General features: G+C 40.9%; 1 protein-coding gene across 3 annotated transcripts; it reads left to right on the top strand.

Annotated features, from left to right (window-relative positions):
- The first annotated feature begins 4463 nt into the window (after positions 1–4463).
- vangl2 (VANGL planar cell polarity protein 2) lies at positions 4464–21544 on the top strand. Of its 3 annotated transcripts, none has more exons than XM_036562136.1 (8): positions 4464–5193; positions 10765–11024; positions 12499–12616; positions 13939–14546; positions 15899–16035; positions 16541–16676; positions 17081–17324; positions 18387–21544. In XM_036562136.1, the coding sequence occupies exons 2-8, from the start codon at positions 10954–10956 to the stop codon at positions 18645–18647; spliced, it is 1575 nt and encodes a 524-aa protein (XP_036418029.1). In that variant the 5' UTR covers positions 4464–5193; positions 10765–10953; the 3' UTR covers positions 18648–21544. The 3 variants fall into 3 exon arrangements, with proteins under 3 accessions (XP_036418029.1, XP_036418030.1, XP_036418031.1); XM_036562137.1 differs by lacking the exon at positions 4464–5193 and adding an exon at positions 5735–5879; XM_036562138.1 differs by lacking the exon at positions 4464–5193 and adding an exon at positions 9257–9362.
- Positions 21545–21650: the final 106 nt, after the last annotated feature.

A 21650-nucleotide genomic window follows, 5' to 3' on the forward strand; every position in this document is an offset into this window, starting at 1 on the left:
ATTTATATATTTTAAAATATGCTAAACTAATTTAGATACTCATTATGAAGACTTAAGTTGTTCACTGAAGTTTCAAGGACTAGCTAACAATCATTATACATTAGCTACAGTGATGATTAAAATTAGGCAACGTTTAAACTGTCTTACTGAAGATGAGTTTGTATGAGTTCAGCAGAGTTACATCACCTGATCTGTTCTATCATGACTAATCATTAACACTTAATTACATTTTTAATGCTACACTCATAAAACATAGAACTGACTCTTGTACCTGTTAAGAAAACAAGAAAAAACAATTTAATATTCAGTGAATTAGCCCATGTTTAAAAAAGGTATTAGTCTTAGTATAAAGTCTTAGACACTTCTTTAAAACACGCACAGACAGCCTCATGTCCAGAGCAAGAGTATTTCGGAGTTCATGAGACAGACGGCAATCATTCAAATGATACGTGTTTCCCCCCATCAAGACATAGTTTAAATGTATTCTGAATGTGTTGCTTTTTGATGTTTTGTGTGACTGAATACATTTATTTGGCATTCAGTGTGATTTTCAAAGTATTCTGCCCATCTCTCTGTAGGCAGCAGATAAAGGAGCAAGTTAGAGTGAACTTTAGTCCAAAGGTATCAAACTCAGGTCCTGGAGCACGAATGCCAGGCTGAATACTTTCCCTCTTCTAACACCAAATTCAGTTCAAATGAAAGCCTGCAGAAGTAGCAGCCTAAAGCAGTGCTTCCAGATCCTGCTCGTGGACTCTGCACACTGTAGCTCTTCTCTGCTCTGACACACCCACTTTAACCTCATGAAAGGCTCAAAAATGAGCTGATGAGCTGAATAGTGTGTATTAGGGTGGTGAAACACTTAACATGTGCAGTAGGTTATTCGAAGACTGGAATTGGGCAATACTGCCTTAGGCTACTGCTGCAGCTCTTTACTTCAGCATCTACTAGACTCCACTGTGAGAACTCAGGCCTAGAGGGCAGGACTAGCACAGAGCCAAAAGTGACTTGTTTTTATCATGTTAGTTTATGTTCCTACTCATATTAAGCACAATTCATCATATCATCCTGTCTAAAAGACTAATTTAATGTTTTCTCTTAATCTTTGATCAAAGCATAGCAGCATTCGCCACCTCTAAAACAAGTTTTGATTACGTCACCCTGTAAGCAGGCAGAGAAAAAATTATATTAACTAATAACATCATGTTTCACCTCCCTCCTCCCTCCACATTCACCTATCGTCGAGAGAAAACACTGAACCAGCTCCAAGACCCTCCCAGATACTGCGTTTCACTCAAAATAGAAAACTGTAGGGAAGAAAGCGTGTACTGATTTTACATTGACTTTAACATTGTACCTTATTTAACCTGTTCATGTCCAACAACTAAATTCAGTACGATAAGGAGAAATGCCAAAGCACTTGCTCTGATTGCTCTAAAGTAGTGGTTCCCAACCTGGTCCTCAGGGCCCCCCTAACCTGACTTACAACACATAAGGATGAAAAATGTGGACCGTCAGGGGGTCCCTGAAGACCAGGTTGGGAAACAGTGCTCTAAAGGGATGAAATGCTATATACTTACACCTTAAATCAACATCTCCCATTTAGATGTTTATTTGTTTGTTTGCAAATTTGGCTTTTCAATTGTTTGGTCAAAGGCCAGTAAACTGACTGAATATGAAAAGTTCAGACTGAATATGAAAAGTCATTAAACTTTTAAGCCATATGGTTTGATAGATTTGAAAGATTTATTCAGATTTGTGCTCAGGTGCACTCTTAGCAAAAAAGGCTTCTATATAGTACCAAGAAAGAGTCCTTTGGCTTGTAACAATAACAAAACCCTTTTTGGTGCTATCTAGAACCCTTTTCAAAAAGATTCTATATAGAACCATCTACAGTACATTCTCCATCAGTCTGAAGAACAATTTCACCATGCAAAGATTTCCATGCTAAATTTTCTTCGGGATCAATGAAGTATCTATCTATCTATCTATCTATCTATCTTAGAACGCTTTAATCATTTAAAGAGTTCTCTGAGTGTTCACGGTTCTGTATAGAACCATTTTCTTTACTAAAGAATCCCTGAAGAACCATCTTATTGAAGAGTGAATGTAGAAAACATCAGGAACACAGGAAAGTAAAAAAATTAGATATGGACGTTAAGTTTGTTAATGCTCTTCTTAGTGGTCTCCCTGTTAAACACCTCACTATAAAAACCCACCTCTTTCCTGAGAGCTGTAAATTTTCAGGATTTCTCGGATAGCCTAATAATGTAGGCCCCAAAAAAGTGTCCAATAGTAGAAGAGCTAAAGAACATTCCTATCAGACAATCCTCAACGTAATTTATCCCTCTTACTGAGAAATCCTGCTTTGAGAAACACACCCCCCCCACCCCATGGCCAATTTAAAGAGCTTTGTGGCGAAACTATTTTTGGGACAATAATACCTCGTCACATTGATGAAGAATTGCATTGACGTTTCAAAAATGTGAAATGCTCCATTCTAGAGAAACTTACAGAGTCAGAAATGTTCACAGTGGTGGTGATAGGAACCAGACGTCTGAAGAGGTAGATGCTCCTAAAAGCTACATAATAGAAAAATATTGGTTATGAATACACTGCCTGAAGTTATTCATTCATTCTTTTATGATGGATCTGAGCGAAGCGTTTGGCCTTAAATGCTTTATTTAAGGTACAGGTGGGCTCTGAAAGGCAAAATGGTACCCAGAGGAAACTTTTTATATCTATTTTTCAGATTTACCACTATTTCACCATTATCAGCCAACAAGTTACACGTGTCTCTACAATTACTCTGTTTATGTCTCAACAGCTGAATTCCGCAAACATTTTGTCAAATCAGTGCAGAATTCGATTGTTCTGAGGTTGTGTTTACACCGACTTCTAACGTGTATCAGCCAACCAGATGCCAGAACGGCAACTAACGTTTTACAATGGGCGTGTTTGAGCAGGGAAACCATAAAACCTCCCACAGAGTTTCAGTAACAAGACTGGGAAGCGCAGCCTTCAGGCTGTGTGTGTACCTGTGCCTGTACCTCTGCTCATCAGCTCACTGACAGAGCCTATGTGAGGTTTAAATGGGCGGAGAGCACTAAATATGCAATATAGAGCAGGGCTGGACGATTATTATCAAATTTTATTTTTATTTTATTATGATTTTGGCTTTCAATGACTATGAAAACAAGATAATTGAGATAAAATCATTATTGTGCCACATTCCATTTCGCAACGGTGCCCTCATTTTGTCTTGTGTTAAATCTAGCGCGCCCCTTTCCTTCACAGCGGTGAGCTTTCATCCCTCCCTGAAAGCCCACACTCACTCTCAGCCAGGCTGTGGCATGTTTAGTTCAGCACTACCCGAGATGACAGGAAAAGAACCTCTGATCAACAAGAAGAGTCAGGAGTCCAACTAGCAACAAATACTGTGCAAGATTTGTTACACGGTAGTGTCGGCACCACAAGGCAATACGACCAATTTGTTTAATCGTCTAAATTCAGTTTTTTAATTTAATTTTTTTATTTTTTTAATAGTTCAATAATTGAATGATGTTCCCATAGTTAATGAAAATGCGTGGTGGATTATGAAGAGCAAAATATCACAAAGAAAGCCCTGCATGGTGGTGCAGCTGAAGACTTGTGTACTGGAGGAATTCGAAATGGAAAAAAAAATCAAACTGAATAAATCGGTGTCTTCAGGTCCCAAACAATTATTAAGCGCTGTTAAAAGCGAATGTGATGAAACACAGGAGGAAACATGCTCCTGTCCCAGCTGTTTTGGAACATGTTGCAGGTGTCATAATTGGACTGGTATGTTTCCTAAATAAAATATATAAATAATACGATTTGTAAGGTAAAACCTTATGAAAAATATTGATTCTGTGACAGCTTTCTTAGCGCTGTTACCTTAAAGCAAGAAGGTCTGGGTTCAGCTCCCTGGCTGGGCAACAGGGTTCTTTCTGTGTGGAGTCTGCATGTTCTCCCTGTGTCTGCATGGGTTTCCTCCGGGTGCTCCGGTTTCCTCCTACAGTCCAAAGACATGCAGTCCAACTGGAGATTGCCCCAGGTGAGTGTGTGTGTGAATGTGTGGGTCTGTGTGTCTGCCCTATGATGGACTGGTGACCTGTCCAGGGTGTTTCCTGCCTGATGAACGCTGGGATAGGGCACCCTCCGTGACCTAGAAGGATAGGCAGCTTAGAGGACGGATGACAGTTTTTTTCTAAGTTTAATAAATGCATGTTTCCAAAGTCAGTGAGTAATCGTGTTAAATAACCGTGATCTCAACACTGACCAAAATTATCGTGATTCTGATTTTGTCATAATCGAGCAGCCCTGCTACAGAGCAGCTCCAGGAGCCCTGCAGTGAAGAACGAGGAGAAGAAGGAAGAGTTTGGGGAGGGGTGGGTGATGGTGGTGGTGAGCGGAGCAGGCAGGAGCAGGAGCAGGGAGGAGTAGGAAGGCGGGGCGACCCCCAGGAACATGGGGGAGGGAGGAGAGCCGTAGAAAGCGTAGCAGCCCGGAGTTTGAATGAAGGAGACGGAAATGTGCGTCTCTGTGAATAACTAACCGCCCCCCACCCCCGGGCAGAAGAGAAGAGAAACTGGACTGGAGCTGATTCGGTTTGGTTTGGTTTGATTTGAGGGACGATGCAGAAGAGCAGATAGAAAAAAAGAAGAAGAAAAAAACAGAGGAGGACTTTGCTTTTAAAATGGTGTTTTGTTGAGAGGGGTGGGGGTGGAGCTGCTCTGTGGTGTGAAAGAGAAGAGGATAAAGGAGATATTCGGGTGAAACCGTGTTAACTTGGCGGAAAGCAAAGCGAGCCTTTTTTAAATCTGTTTTTACGCGCTCTCCATGATATCGAAGGCCCTTCGGTTTGGCTGTTTTCCCGGCCGAGCTGCTCCTGAGTGATGAATGAAAGTATTCACACACTCAGCGGGGCTCTCGGCGCACTGGAGGAGCTGCAGACAGGGCTCATGGGTCTCACACCACCCTCATCTTAGCACACTTCGCCTTTTTTAAGCATCGTTTTGGCGTTTTCCTTTAAGCCGAGCTGCCTTTTTGCTGCCAGATATCACGACGGATCCACAGTTTGTCTAAACAGAGGAGAAGAAAACAAAACAAACCCGCAGCTCCTGGATTCTCTTTGTGCTGCTGCGAGGCCATCAGAGCGGCTATCGAAGAAAGGTGAGTCTCTAAATGGTGGTTTCACCCCCAACCGAAGCGCCTATTCTTCCTATTTTTTGCTCCTTTTCTTCTTTTCTTTACTCTCTTTTCTTTTGTTGTGTTGCATTGTCTTTCCAGCCCGCAGTAATTATTTATCAGTCTCTTTTGATGGATAGGATCGTTAGCTAGTATACAGAGAAATGCATGCAGAGAACCGTTAAAACAATGTGAAGATCATTCATTCTTCTTCCTCCAACTGCTTTTGAATCGCAAAGCAGTTTCAACCAAGAAAATAAGATCTTCGACTCAACTTCTGCCTTGTTTATGCTTTATTACTTAGAAGTATAGTCCTTTGTGCAGGTTTAAAGCTGTAATATTTGCCCCCAATTAAAACAAAACACTTTTCCACTCAGTATATTAACCTAATCTGTTTCGGAAATGGGTTTAAACCGAGTCTTGTCTTCAGTTGCTCGAACTTAAGTTAGCTTGTAACCAGAATTGTCCGTTCCACCTTAAATGGTGCCGCAGAAACGTTGCTGCTGCGCCATTTAAGGTGGAACGAACAGTTCGAATAAGAAGCCAGCTTAAACCTGTGGGGTGGAGTGAGAGCTGCCACTTTTGTGTTGTTGCTGTTTGTTAAAATGCTGCACAATTTAAGGTGGATCGGACGATGCGTTTAAGAAGTCAGCATAAACCTTTACACTGGAGTGAGAGAGCCACTTTTGTGTTACTGGTTGTTACAACGCTGCACCATTTAAGGTGGAACGGACGATTCCGTTAAGAAGCCCAGCGTAAACCTGTACCGTGGAGTCAGAGTTGCCACTTTTGTGTTGTCGCTGGTTGTTAAAAGTGCCTGGACGTGAATGTGGCTGGTCTTTGTTGGGTATTTAGGCGAACTTCCACTTCAAAAACGTTTTTCCACCATTTCTAATTCTCGTGCGTCCCACTTTGATGCAGATTATGCGGAGATTTGGGTCACTGTGTCGAGTTGAGGCTAGTCCTCATACTTCCAGAGAAGGCCTCAAAGCCTCGGCCTCTCTTTGCGTAGGTGGCGGGGGTGTCCCGGTGTCGCCCCCGCTATACGCGCCTGCTCCTACCCCGAGGCCTGTAGGCCTTGCCCTCCCACACAATGGTCACTGTCCATCAGCAAACAAAAACTTAGTAAAATACTCTTTAACCCCACGCGTTTTGTGTCCACACATCATTTCAAGGCAGGTTTCAGAGCTGAAGGATAGAATCAATTCTGATGAGTTCTAGACATGGTCCTGTTCAAATTAAGTGTGAGGGGACTTTTAAGGGAACCTTTTTCCCAAAATTTCTGCATATATCAATCACTGAGATGTAAACAGTCGTTCAGAGTAGTTAGATGTGAAATGGTTCACTGTAGAGAAATTTACTGATTTCTTTACAATGGTGGCAATGGTGACTTGCATTATCTCCACCGTAAATATTTGTTAAAAATTACGTTTCAGGCCCATACTTCATCTCAGAAATATCGTCTTAGGCATCAGGCAATATATTTGCAATCATGTCATATAATAATTTAGTGTTGTGTATGTAGTTTATCTTCTAGAGGCATTAAATGCGTCCGATGTTTATTTTTCGAATGCCACCATTTTTAACAATTCTGACCCAGTAAGTTTAAGTAGAATGACATATTTAACCTAACGCTGCTCTGAATAACATTTAAATGGATTTTATTATGCAAAAAGATTGAAAATCCTGTTTCTCAAACTTATCTCTGGAGATTTTCAGCCCTAGGATTTTCTTTCTTTGATCAAAATATTGTCTCACAAAAGGCTTAATTGTTTACTCTTATTTAGAAAAAAACAAATTGCATAAGAAAAGTGTAAAGTCTCATTTTCGTCTTTAGCTCTCTTACACATCCCAGGAATCTTTCAGCAGTCTGTCAGTGCAGGAGATCTCACGCTTTACTCATTCGTCTCCAGAACTTACAATTAAGCGCTTAAGTTGAGCTCCTTAGGTTTGATATGAAATGCTCCATTGTAGAGAAACTGAGAACCGTCCACATGTTTTATAGATTTACCACCATTTTGTCATTATTAACATTACATATAAAAACTCAGACGGCACATTGTTAATTTTGAATAGTAAATAAAATGGTTATATTTGTGCTGTAGACATTGCAAACCCTGGTTTATATCGCCATTTTAAAGAAATCCAAGCTGCAAAGTTTCTCCGACGCTTCAACAGTTTAATTATGCAGAGGATTTGATAAAATGATGGAATTTCCGTTTAACAAACATTTTTCCTTTGGGAAGTTCCGACGTTTCTGTGTGTCTGACTGACTGAGCATCAAGTTCAATTGTGCTGTTTGGGCTAAATGGGTCAGAGGAGACTCAGAATAAAGGGTAACACAATAGCCCCACTGTAATGCACACCTGGGAGCGGCATCTTGGTTCATAAATGAAACCTGCCACGCCTAACTCGCCATCCATGTTCAGTTCTGCAGCGCTTCTTGCCTTTTTATCCAAAAAAAGTCGTCTTGTCTTTTTCACAGTTGGTAGAGGAGCTGAGTGTAGGCTGGATTTGAATCTGTATGTGAAATTTGAACATGCAGTGCATGTTTAAATGCCTGAATGTGGTGTTAGAACATGAACTGTACAGCCTGAAATCAGGGGCAGCGTCTGTTTGTTTCTTGGAGGTTTTTAAATGTTTTAATTATTCTCGGTACTTTTTGATTCTGTTGTATTCGACTGTTCTTAATGTCGTCCTCTTGTCAGTGCATAAAAGGAATTCTCCAGTGTTTTTCATCCTAGTTTATCTGCCATGTCTATAGCATACAGATTACCATGGACAGTAATTTCCCTCTACTTTTTATTTTAAAGAACTTATAGCCACACTTATAATTGAAGTCAGTGAGCAGGTGTGTTGGCTCATGAGCTCCAGTCAGCTGATAGTCAGGTCTTTTATGGGAATTGTGGGCCGATGCCAAATCCAGTCTTTTTACTTGTGCCTATCTGCCTCTGCTGATACATGGCCGTTGTGGAAATGTACCATTTATTTCTTGGGGTTACATATGCAGTAAGATGTAAACATTTGCTGCCTGAATGTTCTGCTCCTCCAGAGTAAATTAAATAAGCCAAATCCTATTTTAAAATATCTTTCAAATCTAAAAATCTATTTAATGTCGACCTTTCTTACAAGTGATTATCTGCCGACACTGGTAGGCCTGACAATTAATTTGCCATATAAATAATAGCTGTTAACAGTTTAAATGTGTTTTGTAGTACAAGCCCAAACTGGACAGATTGATTGATACTGAAAGCTCCCACCTGATGAGACACAGCTCAAGCTCAAGTAAACAAACATTACTGCATAGCACCAGTCGGTTAGAACTTTTGTGGTTATGTTGTTTATTAACACCAGTGTGACTGTTTACGTTGTAGGATCAGTAAAGTACATAACATGTGTTTGACTCTGGTCAATGGAAGAAGCTGTACCAAATTCACACTCTTTGTCGTGATGTAATATGATTGTGAAAGCTTACAAGTGTGAAACAGTTGCCATCAGCTTAAGTGTGTGTGTTTTTGATAATTGTGGCTGGCCTAGATACGATATGATTCCAGTATTATTGTGCATCCTTATTTTTCACTAAATACTCAATAATTGAATTATCGTTGTGATTATTGTATGCTGTGTGCTGCAGATACGGCAGGCAGAGGTGAAACGTTGCTGTATTTTGCTCACGTTCCTGTGTCTGTTGCCTGTGTGGAGGAGCCCCCTTCAGATTGATGGGTGGCACGTGTTGTGAATCTGCCCTCGACAAATGGTGTCCCTGACTGTCTTATCAGCTTTGTAAACAACCCCTGACAAGTGTGGCGAGATGCGTGAGTGAGAAACACACATGCGCGCGCTGGTGCAGCAGAAAGAGTCGGGTGGTGTTTTTGTCTTTCTTAACAGGAAAGCTCGTGTCCTTCTCACATGAAACCAATTAGGGGGTGTTCGGCACAGATAGATGCGGAATAAGAGGAGAGAGAGACAGAAATAGAAAGTGAGGAGAGTGGTGGCTCTTCATTAAGTTGATCGGATTAAGACGCACACACAATCTCACCCCCCCACCCCCAGTCTGTCTGCGTTTGCTCCACTCAGTCAAGCAGAACAGCTTCACTAATGACTGGTCGGAAGTGCTGCTGTTATTTTTGGGTGGGCCACACACGCTCACCCAGGTAAACAGTTCACTGCAACTTTTTTTTTCGCCTTCATCTGTGAAATAGGGTTGTACGGTTAAAGGTCACGTAACCATAGAAACACAGCCCCCCATGCCATTCACAGCTCCTGTACCCGCCTATTCATTCCTATGGCAACAGCCAAGCTTGGTCACCTCGGAGATGAGGAGGGATAGCTGGGGAATGCGTTTGTGTGGGTTTGAATGATGAGACCTTCTGAGTGACTGGTGGAGCACTGATTCTGAGAGTTTATCAGCGCTGAGTCTAGTTTTGGTCAAAGTTAGTTAATTTGATGCCTTCCTGAAGCTGATATTCTAATTAGGTCGCATATAACTATATTTCTAATCATCGTCATGATAAATTACATCGTTTTGTGTAACAATAAGCTTTTCTGGTTATTTTGTGGGTATAATCAGTACTGAGAGACTGATCAGCTGTGTTTTTCATTACTAAGAGAGCATAATTGGGTGTTTAATTGGATTTAGTGCAGTATATGAAATTGAATGAATATCTTTTGTATTTCTAGTTTCTATATTTTTAAACAAAGCACTGCTGAAGCATTTTTGCCTGTTTAAATCCAATCAAAAAACAAAATATTGTGATATTATGCATCAAAAAACATGTCTAATATTATTGTATTGTGATAAAATTCCCCCAGCCTTGTGTAAAATTTATTGTGACTTGACTTGAGACTTGTGATCATTTTTTAACAGTAAATGATCTTTAAGCGTGTTGTTTTCATGACCCTTTAAATTAAATTTTTTCTTTTCTTGTGAACACCAGACACACAATGGGAAAAATTGAAACGTCTTAATTAATTACCTGCTTTTTTGCATTCGGACTCTTCTGAAATGTGTGCATAATTCAGTCATTGAGAGTTGGACTGGTTTGTTGTGAAATGGTTCATTGTAGAGAAACTTACAGATTCTTATTTCTGTACAGTGATGGTGATGGAAGCCAGTTGTCACAATGTTTATACAAATATAGCTGTTTAATTTACCACCCAACCTATGTGTCTTCTGAGTTTTTACATGTAATGTTGATAGATGTTATTTCAAAACTGTTTATCATTGGTGACTTTTTTTCCCCAATATCCTGAATAACTCTTCACTATGAAAATTTAATTAACTAAATGTATTTTAGGCCAAAACTTTCTCATAACTATTGTGAAACTATGTCTCAGACATAAGGCAGCACATTCATAATCATTTAGTGTAATAACTGTTGTCTTTGGATGTCCGGTTCCTTTCACTACCACTGTGAACAGTTCTGACTGTGTAAGTTTCATCTTGAAGAGCAGCTTTTCAGATCAAACCTCTCTGAACGACTTTGTTTACAATTCTAAATTAACTTTGTCACTCTGAGCAGGAGCATCAGCTAAACTACGTTTTCTTCTCTGCAGGTTAGTCCTCCCTCCTTCCTCTCGTCAGCCTCCAAAATAGATTCTCTCAGGAGTAAAGTTGAGCTGCTGAAGCTGCCGCTGGCTCTCTCTTCTAAATCCATCTCCGAGCGCAAAACTCAACTGGGCAGAGCAACAGAACGCCCCAGGGGTGGAGCTGGGGTCCACAAACCCCGCCCACCGGCCCCAGACATGGACAACGAGTCGCAATACTCGGGCTATTCCTACAAATCCTCCCATTCCCGAAGCTCTCGCAAGCACAGGTGCGTACACAGACAGTACACTGACATTCTTCCCATTTGTGAAAATGTTACGGGTGGGCTGTCTGTCTTGTTAATTGTACGTCTTCACATATCAGATCAAACAAACACAAGTGCTAACATTTGGGGCCTCCATGTGCTCTTTTGTGATAGTTGGAAGGGTAAATCTCTGACCTCAAAATGATTTATGAATCCTTAGGAAGAAATTCAGAGCATCATAAATCTCAAACTTTGATTTAATATTGGCTACGGTTCAAGGTTATGTTTAAAGATACACTAAATACACATGAGGAATAGTAGTGGTGGTGTACTGGTTCAACTGGTATCCAGAATGAAATTATTCCTCAGGTGCGTGTTTTGTCGCAATTGTTATGCTACAAATAAGCACAGATAACGTTTGGTCAGGTGGTCTTTATTGTAATGTTCAAACATTGCAAACCATGCTAACATGATCTTGCTTACCTGAGTAGCTGAGTCAAAGGTGTTTGTCATGTTTTTAATGAAAATGCAACAGACCTTCCGTCACCTCCCACTGTCTTATCTACTGCATTTGGAGTAACAAGTTTTGTTTTCAAGTCGGCGCACATGAAGGCATGGCTGCACTTTTGGGGTTAGCCTTAGTCTAATACAGACATCAGGGCGATATTGTTGTAACGCCTGAGAAGTCGCTTCAGTCAACTGCATCACACAGCGTTGTGGTCTCAGGGTCTTGCGCGTGAAACTAGCTGTAGGACAGCTGTAGCTGAAGTGTGAACAACTGTAATATCTCCCAAAGTCAAGCAGGGTCTGACAGTCAGAGTCTCTTCTGCAAGACTAAAGGTGCCTTCTTGTTTGCCTGCTTTTTGTTTGAATATCTCATTCCACCTTAAATGGTGCAGCGGTTACATTCAGGCACTTGTACAGTTGCCAGAGTGTAACTGCTGCTCTACGGTTGTGCGGAAAATCTGAACGGAAAGATAGCAAATAAGGAACTAACTTTAGTGTTGGTAGAAATTTAGAAGATTTAGTGCTGTTGCTGGATTAGTGTTGGTAAATCTACATATTGTTCAGTTTTGAATTTGCACAATAAAAATATTTCACGTTTACTTTGGTTGTCAAAAATGGTTCTTATATACCAAGCCACTCTTAACTTACAGTATACTGTGATATGCCGAAACTGTCAGAATTTTAATTATACCGTGATATAGATTTGTGGCCATACTGCCCACTACTAATGTGACTGGAGGAGCTAATTTATTCAGTAGTGAAAATCTAGACAGTTTGGACTTCTGTGCTTGAAAATAACCTGGAAGTTTTATTTTGGACAAAAATCAGGTTTTATGTACTTTACTGAGTGTTGTTATAAGTGGTATCAATTGTCAATCCTATTAATCCATAATGGGTGCAGTTGACTCTTCACCTGCTTTTTTTACAAGCTTGTGATGATCCATTTTTATGTTTTGTGAACAAGTATTGAAACATTCTATATATATTACAGGGATCGGAGAGACAGGCACCGCTCTAAGAGCAGAGACAGCAGAGGGGACAAATCAGTCACTATTCAGGCTCCTGGTGAGCCCCTGCTGGACACAGAGTCCACACGCGGAGACGACAGAGTAAGTACACCTCATACCTTTTCCCAGCTGATGTTGGCTGGAATTTTCTGTTCTGCTTTCAGACAAAACCTTCTTTATTCCTGTTAATTTTTTGGTTTCGGTTCAAGGTTTCTTCTCATAGTAGGTCGTCTGCCTACTGCCAGGTTTCAGATGGCAGTAAATCCGTCTAAAAAAAAGAGCATTAAATTTAACACCTTTCATTGTCTGCATGCTGTTAAGTATGTGCTATTGTTCACTGCACTGCTAGAGCACTTTCACTTGTGCACTTTATTAAGCAGTAAATGTTTAATGTTTTTATATATTGCAGGAGTTCTGATTTAAACATTGAAAAGATCCCACTTGGGCAGATGTTCATTATTTAAAGCATAAAGCAGTTATGCTGTATGTAAGTACTTTTGTAAATAAAGCAGAACATCTGGGCAGTGAACACAGTGATCTGAACAATACACAGTGATTTGGCCAATTCTTCAAACCAATATTTGGTGGCTTTGGAAGAGCAGAACATTTAGGCGATGGTGGGCTGTTGTGCTAAAATATCTGCATTTTATTCAGTTTACTGCATTTCCGACCCAACAGAAACAAGTGTTATTTTCCTGTGATGCTAATCCAGATAGTTTATGCATCAAATTGTTTATGCATCAGCATCACTATCAGCATCAACAGATGTTTTTGAAAAATCAGATCTTGGCATCGGCCCACGATTCCCATGTTGGCGCATCCCTGTTATTTGTATTTACTTGGTGACCACAGTCCCGAAGGTAGCCTATGTATAGTGGCCTTAACCAGTAGTAGATGAAGCTCTATAAAAACATGCCATTAGGAGAAGTTTTATGTTACAAAGGCAATGTGAAGCAAATCCTAGACCCGTCTTGTAACTCACTCTCTCGCATTTAACAGGCTGAGGTTTTTCCTACAAGGGGCTTCCATATTTTAATGTTTCATAAGAGCAGTGCTTCACATCAAATAGACTGTCCTTGTTTCTGTAGCAGTGTAGACTTCTAAACATTAGTGTTACAGGCTAATAAGAAAGTTATGTTCGATGATTATCTAAAACACCTGACAAATAATTATGGCAGGCCACTACAAACATTTATAGTGCAACATTAGATGAAGCTAGTATATTTTAGGCTATTGTAGATAATATCAGTGCATATGAAAAAGCTCGTTGCCGGCCAGACAAGGATGAGGTTGTGTTTGTTGTAAACATATCATGCAGGTAATCATCTGAACTGTGTAACAAGTTTATTGTTGGAATTCTGATCACATTTTTGGTCCTCTGCTTAACAAAAATGTCATAGTGTCTTCTCTTTCTCTTTGTATAGGATGATAACTGGGGTGAGACCACCACAGTGGTGACAGGCACGTCAGAGCATAGCGTGTCCAATGAGGACCTGACACGAGCATCTAAAGAGCTGGAGGACTCGTCTCCTCTGGAGTGCCGACGGTTTGCTGGTCCTGTACTGAGTGGCATTCTGGGCCTTTTTGCTCTGCTCACACCGCTGGCCTTCCTGCTGCTGCCGCAGCTGCTATGGCGGGACTCGTTGGAGCCATGTGGGACGCCCTGCGAGGGCCTTTATGTGTCTCTGGCCTTCAAGCTCCTGGTCCTGCTTATCTCGTCCTGGGCGCTGTTCCTGCGGCCACCTCGCGCCACCCTCCCGCGCTTCTTTGTCTTCCGCTGCCTCCTCATGGCGCTCGTGTTCCTCTTTGTGGCCTCCTACTGGCTCTTCTATGGAGTGCGAGTGCTGGAGCCCAGAGAGAAGGACTACAGGGGGATTGTGGGATATGCGGTTTCTCTGGTCGATGCCTTGCTGTTCATTCAGTATCTGGCCCTGGTGCTGCTGGAGGTGAGGCACCTCAGGCCGGCATTCTGCCTTAAGGTGGTTCGCACCACAGATGGAGCCAGCCGCTTCTACAACGTAGGACATCTTAGGTATGTGTCTGTGTCTGAGAGGGTGAGCTAGAAAAGAAAGGTATCTCAGTTTGATGCTTGAAAATGTACCAAGATTTAATGTTCTTTCCATTTTCAGTTAGAGCATTCAACATTGTAGAAGCTAGAGATGCAAATTTGACCAATAAATTACCATAATTAGTCTGCAATTAATTGTTAACCACACACACTATTCTCTAAACTGCCTATCTTTCTGGATCTTGGGGGGTGTTGCTGGAGCCTATCCCAGCTGTCATTGGGTGGGACAGGTCGCCAGTCCATCACAGGGCAGACAAACAGACATGTCTTCGGACTGTGGGAGGAAACTGACGCAGACACGGGGAGAACATACAAACTTCACACATAAAGGACCCTATTCGCCCGGCCAGGAATCGAACCCAGGCCCTTCTTGCTGTGAGGCGACAGCGCTACCCACTGCGGCACCGTGCCGTCCTAATTGTTAGCCAACAAACCTAAAAATAAGGATGCAACTTTTTGATTTAAATATCAGTCATAAAATAGAATCTTTCAGATCTAAAAGCTAACTGGCTGTGCTGCATTGGAAATTGTTGTAAAATACTGTAGGCACACTTACAAGTGCACACATCAATGGACTTATCCATTAATCTGCTGAGTTTCAGAGTTGGTTCATTACTCTGAGCTTATTTGCACATTATGTTCTTTTCATACATCAATGTGAATTCACTTTCTGTTGTGGTTGATAGTTTAATTCTGCCATTTTGGGTTAAGTAATGTTATGACTGGATGTGGTTGTGGTTGGTGTAGTGTAGTGGGTAACACGTCTGACTTCTACACTGCAGACTGGGGCTCAGTCCCCTTCCTGGGTGAGCACCCTGCGCTATACCAATAAGAGTCCTTGGGCAAGACTCCTAACACTACCTTCGTCTACCTGTGTGAAAATGATCAAATTGTAAGTCGCTCTGAATAAGAGCGCCTGCCAAAAGCCATAAATGTAAATGTAAAGTGGTTTCACCCACTACCGGCCTCTATTCAAACACAGCCACTAAACCTGGCCATTAACAAATGAGTTCAGTCAGGTGTTTTTGAGCAGGTCCATCACCAAACTCTGCTGGACACCGCTGCCCCAGGGCTAGAGATGTCCATCCCTGCACTAGTAGTTTTTTTTAACTTGTAGTTGAAACTGCAACTCTACGTTTCTCCACTAGAGGTCACTGATACCACAGTAATGTCCCAGAACAGCAAGAGAATGTAAATGATGCCATTGAATGTAGATTACAGTCTAGTCTTAGACACATCTAATTTATGATAAGGAGGAGGAGGAGGATGATGATGATGATGATGATGATTCCTGTATGCTGTGTTTTATGCTATAGTATCCAGCGAGCTGCAGTTTGGGTGTTGGATCAATACTACAGTGACTTTCCTGTTTATAACCCTGCTCTGCTCAACCTCCCCAAGTCCATCCTCTCCAAAAAGATGTCTGGTTTCAAGGTCTACTCCCTGGGTGAAGGTAAGCTACTGTCTGCTTCCTTATTCACACTCAGGCAAGGACTGCTCTCTTTACTGGACCAGGTCACCTCTGATTTTTATGAATACAAACAGTCATGCCCACAATAAACTGGCTAAGTTCTTAGTTAGTCTAAGAAACTGGACTAAACAAAAACATTTATAATAGATTTCTAAATAGTTAATATATCTATATTCCTGTTTACGTGTCTGCCAGCATTGTCTGAGTTTACTATGTGAAATGGCCCCTTAAAGACACAGGTTTCTTGCTGTTTAACAATGTTGCTTTTTCCCATCCATATATATATGCAGTGATGTCTGTTTCTGACAAAATGTTTGTCCAAATGTTTGTTTCTGGCAACTGTTGTGTTTCTTAGCTCATAATCAACATGGTAGCCCCGACTGTAGTAGAATCAGAGCAGCTGAACTGTCGAGACTGTTAATATAGTTTCTGAACTCTTTCCCTAAGCTTTTCTCCCTATGAACTCTTTTCTTTTGTTCATCCCCAGAGAACAGCACCAACAACTCAACCGGCCAGTCGCGGGCAATGATTGCAGCTGCCGCTCGCAGACGGGACAATTCCCATAACGAGTACTACTACGAGGAGGCTGAGATGGACCGCAGGATCCGCAAACGCAAGGCCAGGTGAATGCCAGTACAGTTTAAGTCACAAGTGTACAGCAGTGGGTCAAACCTGTCACTATACCTGTATCATTCTGCTGACTGCCGTTTACTAAGAAACAACAAAGTTAACTTTACTCTAAGCATTTTTTTGGCAGAAAAAAATTTTGATATTAAAAATAAGCATTTGAAGAAAAGTTGAGTTTCTTAGTTTTGTGTTTAATTTGAATACAGCAATGGAACTTGACTTTGTGTGATATTCCCTTTTATGTTATGTTGCTTAAATCCAGAACATTTTATTAAAATGGATATTAAATTCTTCTGCCTTTTTCCCCCTCATTCTTTCAAATCCTGTTTAACCTTCGTTTTACCAGACATTAAGCACTCGTTCTGGTTGTTTGACTGACCCTTGTCTTCCATCCTGCTAGACTGGTGGTGGCGGTGGAGGAGGCGTTCACGCACATCAAGCGTCTTCAGGAAGACGAACAGGCCACATCTCCAAAACACCCACGCGAGGTCATGGACCCACGGGAAGCAGCTCAGGCCATCTTTGCTCCGATGGCCCGGGCCATGCAAAAGTACCTGCGCACCACACGGCAGCAGCCCTACCACAGCATGGAGAGCATCATCGCTCATCTGCAGTTCTGCATCACTCACAACATGACACCCAAGGTGAGGGACTAAACCCGTTTAGCCTTTTAAAGCAACAGTACAGCAAAAAGTCTTATTCATACAGTTATCAGTAGTTATAGTCAATCAGCCAAGACATACTTGTTTTTTGTTTTTGTGGTGGAGCCATGAGGCTAATGTAGCGAAACAGCAATTGAAGCTTATTTCCCACCACTTAGCATTTTGCACACTGCATCACAAACTGGCCACAAACCTCGCTGGGTTGCTGTGTAGACTTGCATATGTGGTATCTGACTGTGAAACTGGACAAAAGTTCAGACAAATTGCAGGCTTCAAGGCACCTGCTTCCACTGTTTTTAGCTATGCAACTTACTTTTTATAGGTAAGAAAACAAAGAAAATTGTGTAAATTGTGAACTGTTGCTTTAAGGCTATAGAGGTAGTATTGATACTGGGCAGATATCAGCAGACAATTCTCAATCAAATATCTGAGGAAGAAAGAGTGAATCTGATCTAATCTTGTAATCAACTGTTTTATTTTCCCTATTTTGATCATTTTTAATTTTATAAAAAATGTGTGGGCATAAAGAAATTCTGGAAGCACACTAGCACATTTCCATACTTTCTATTAGTCAACATTGCTGCATAAATAATATTTATTTACTCTTTTTGGGCCAAACTTGCCTTTTTGATTTGTACAATAAAAATCAGTTATCTATTTAAATAAACAATCAAATTAAGTGTTTTTATTTACTTTAAATTAAAAATTAATTAAGTGTTTTTATTTACATAAAATTCCAACTAAGATTAACCATATACAAGCAATAAATTGGCTGATTGCTGATCATGTCTGCCGATTCTGATCTTGGCCGATGCAGACTGTGCATCTGTAGTATCAGTCGATACTCAAGGTTTACACTTCGGTATTATTCTTCTGTAGTAGAGGCTGAAGAGGCAAGTGTCATTGTATGGATTATAATAGCCAAAGACTAATACAATCCTAGTGCTGTTTGCAAAGGGACTAATGCTCAGTGTTTATCTGATATTCTTATGTGTTCCATAACATTTTCTGTCTTGAGCTAATTGATATGCTTTCTGATTTAAGGCATTCTTGGAGCGGTACCTGACCCCTGGCCCGACCATGCAGTACCAGAGGGAGAACGGCAGGGGTCGCCAGTGGACCCTGGTGAGCGAGGAGCCCGTGACGTCAGCGCTGCGTCAGGGCCTTGTGTTCTCGCTTCGTCGGCTTGATTTCGCTCTGGTCGTTACAGTTACTGCCCTGCCCTTCCTTAACCTGGGAGAGGAGTTCATCGACCCCAAGAGCCACAAATTCGTCATGAGGCTGCAGTCTGAAACGTCAGTGTAGGGAGAGGTAAAAATGACAGAAATAGAGAACAGGAGGAGAATGGGAAAAAGAGGGATTGTTGGTATAGAGCTGGCGAGAGGGAGAGAACCACTTCTTTTTTTATTCTATTTTTTATCATTGAGGCTTTCCATTGGCCTGTTTTTATACTAAGTGAATGCCCATCCCTCAGAGACTGTTTTGAACTGAATGGTTCTTTCTACATTTCTGACTGAAAAGACTGTTGGCATTCCCACCTCTACATAATTCCTACAGCTGCAGGCAGGCAGTGCTACACTGTGTGTACAGTTTGTGTCAGTGTCTTCTGGCTCCAGTTCTGGAGGGCCACATCACTGCTCTGGAACACCTTATATGTCTCTTTCAGATAACAGTCAAAACCTTTGTGTTTGTGTAAAAGGAAGTGAAACTGCGCAGTGCTGAAGCCCTTTAAGACTACAGTGGAGAAGTGACGGTTTACATAAATCAGTTTTACGAAAGAGTCCTCGCCCAGGAAGATGTTTGGTCAGAGCTGTAACAACGGTCACTTTTCTGTAGAAGTTGACTGAGAGATTTCATGGAAACCCGAACGATGTTTCTTTGATGGGGGAGGAATTTCCTCTTTTATAACATATGTGACCACTATCAAATACAGCAACTGTAAAAGCATGGAGCAAGAGTGACCACCAGCTTGGCATGGATCGATTAAAGGGAAATTCCACCAGTTTTTCAAAAATTCTGCCTAATTCAGTTGAGATGTAAACATAGTAATTCAGAGTGGTTTGATGCAAGACGGTTCTTTGAAGAGAAATTTAGATTCAGATATCTTAACAGGGGTGTTGATAGGAACCAGGGGTTGCAATGCTAATGCAGTAATACGGCTAATTTATTCAATATTCAAAACCATTGAACATGTGTCTTCTGATTGTAGTGTTTATTATGGTAAAATAGTGCTAAAACTAGTGGGGGTGGGAGGAATTTTCTATTTTGAAAAGAATTTTCCATTTTGGAACTATTTTGCCCTACATGTACTGCCATGACTGACTGGGTCCTTAATTTTTTTATGATAGAGTAAATCTATCATAAAACCATGTCTCAGACCATTAAACTCCTCAGACGTCTGGTTCCTATCACCACCATTGTGAACAATTCTGGCTCGCTGCGTTTTCCTAAAACAGAGTGTTTCACATTAAAGCACTCTGAATTACTTTGTTTACATTTTAACCATCTAATTATGCTCAAGTTTTGAAAATAATAGAAATTCCCCTTTAAGAACATCATGAGAAAACAGCTACTAACTCTGCAGCGTTAACTCAAGGAATAATTCAGTTAGCTTTCAGGCATATAGTGAAACAAAGCACATTATTAAGGCTAATATATATTAACTTACATGCTTAAATCACAGATGTCATGGTATAAGCTTGGGGTGGGCTTCATTCCATGCTGAGCAAGAACCAAAACTGAATGGACTGAGCCGAGTCGTGCTAAAACTGTCCATACAGTGCAGTCATATGTGAACACTATCGTCCTAATATAATGGAAATCTCTGATATGCAACTAGTGGAATCCACTTGTGATTCAGGTGACATAAACACTAACATTGCTCCATGCTGGCTGTCCGATTGCAAGTATCAGGTGACGGCTGCTTCAGAGACCTCAGTACAAATCATTAACCTTGTCGACACTACTGGAATTTTGAGAAAAGAACTGGACCACTACACGTCTCTGCACAGAGAGGTTATTGCTTATTTACAATCAGCCTTTCTCTCCATATCATTTCCTCCTAAATGTATGTAAATAGGGACCCAGATTGCAAGGGCTCATGTGAAAGCATATCCTTTATTCTTTGAGAAAAGGTTTTGCCTTGATCTTTGGATCTCTCTCTTGAATGTGTTGAAACGGTTCACCCAAAAATGCTGATGTTGCTGATAAAGAAGAAAAAGTTGGTGAGGGTCTGTTAGCATTATGCAAGTGAGATTGTGCTAACTGGGCTGTATTAGCTTTTCTTCATTCATTCATGTTAATGTTTCAGGGTGAACTAAGTCTTTGCTGTCTTGTGTCTTGCAATGTTTTTATTCTAAAAAAATCAAGGGGCCTTTTTAATGTTTATTTGTTTACATTGCATTAAAAAAACAACAAAATGCTGTCCATATACCAGCAAAGGTGCCTGTCCTCCTCGCTTTTCATCAGAATGAGGACGTGGGAAACCAGTTGCCTATTTTTATGTTGAAGTGTAACGTGTGTCAGAAAAAGGATGCAAAACCAGAATGGTTTCAAAGTGAATGTGTGCCAAAACATTTCATTCCAATCATAATGCAGATCCTCTTCCAGACCTCATGTTCCCTTCATGCACTCATGTAGCATATAGTATGATATTTCAGTCACTTATGATGAGCCTTGGACACCAGGGGGCGTGCTAACACTCACTCCCGTAGCACTGGTGGACTTTTGCCTTAGAATATATGCGTATACCATAGTTCACACCCTGGTCTCCAGTGAGTGGCTTCAGACGCTTCTGAAGTCATTCTTTGTTTTGGCAGCTTTGAGTCACTGTAGGTTTTTCCTTTTGTACAGAACTCTAATCCTCATGATTGATTTTTAAATCCACACTGAGGCGTCAGACTGAAACACTACTTCATGTAGGTTGTTTTTAAAATGAACCTGAGAACAACTTTTCTTCCTTAGGCCTAATGCATGCACATAGCTAATGAAGTTTTGTAAGTTTTTGTATTCTTTGCCTTGTTTTTATTATGATCTATTAAAGTGAAGCTAAGCCTTTAACCTTTTTCCCAAAAAAAAGAAAAAAAAACTGAAAAAAGATGTAAAGAGATTTGTAGATTTGTTATTGTGTGAAGTTTTCTTTTGCATTTGATAATTTTAGAACTAAAATGTTGCAGCCTTTTTAATAAATGATCTCAACACAGCTCCTCTGAGCAGTCTTCATGTTGTTTTGCTTCACTGTATTGAGCATCATAAGTAGCGGTCATACACGTCTGTATCTCCCTCAGCCTTTCCTTCAGTTTTGTCTGA

Source organism: Colossoma macropomum, unplaced genomic scaffold (genome assembly GCF_904425465.1).
Source record: "Colossoma macropomum unplaced genomic scaffold, Colossoma_macropomum, whole genome shotgun sequence".
In the NCBI taxonomy this organism is placed as follows: domain Eukaryota; kingdom Metazoa; phylum Chordata; class Actinopteri; order Characiformes; family Serrasalmidae; genus Colossoma; species Colossoma macropomum.

Bases quoted from the DNA above. Each gene is read 5' to 3' on its own strand.
- vangl2 (XM_036562136.1), top strand. From the start codon at position 10,954: ATGGACAACGAGTCGCAATACTCGGGCTATTCCTACAAATCCTCCCAT. The intron at 11,025-12,498 runs GTGCGTACACAG...TATATATTACAG, and splicing joins CGAAGCTCTCGCAAGCACAG to GGATCGGAGAGACAGGCACC. The intron at 17,325-18,386 runs GTGAGGGACTAA...TTCTGATTTAAG, and splicing joins CTCACAACATGACACCCAAG to GCATTCTTGGAGCGGTACCT.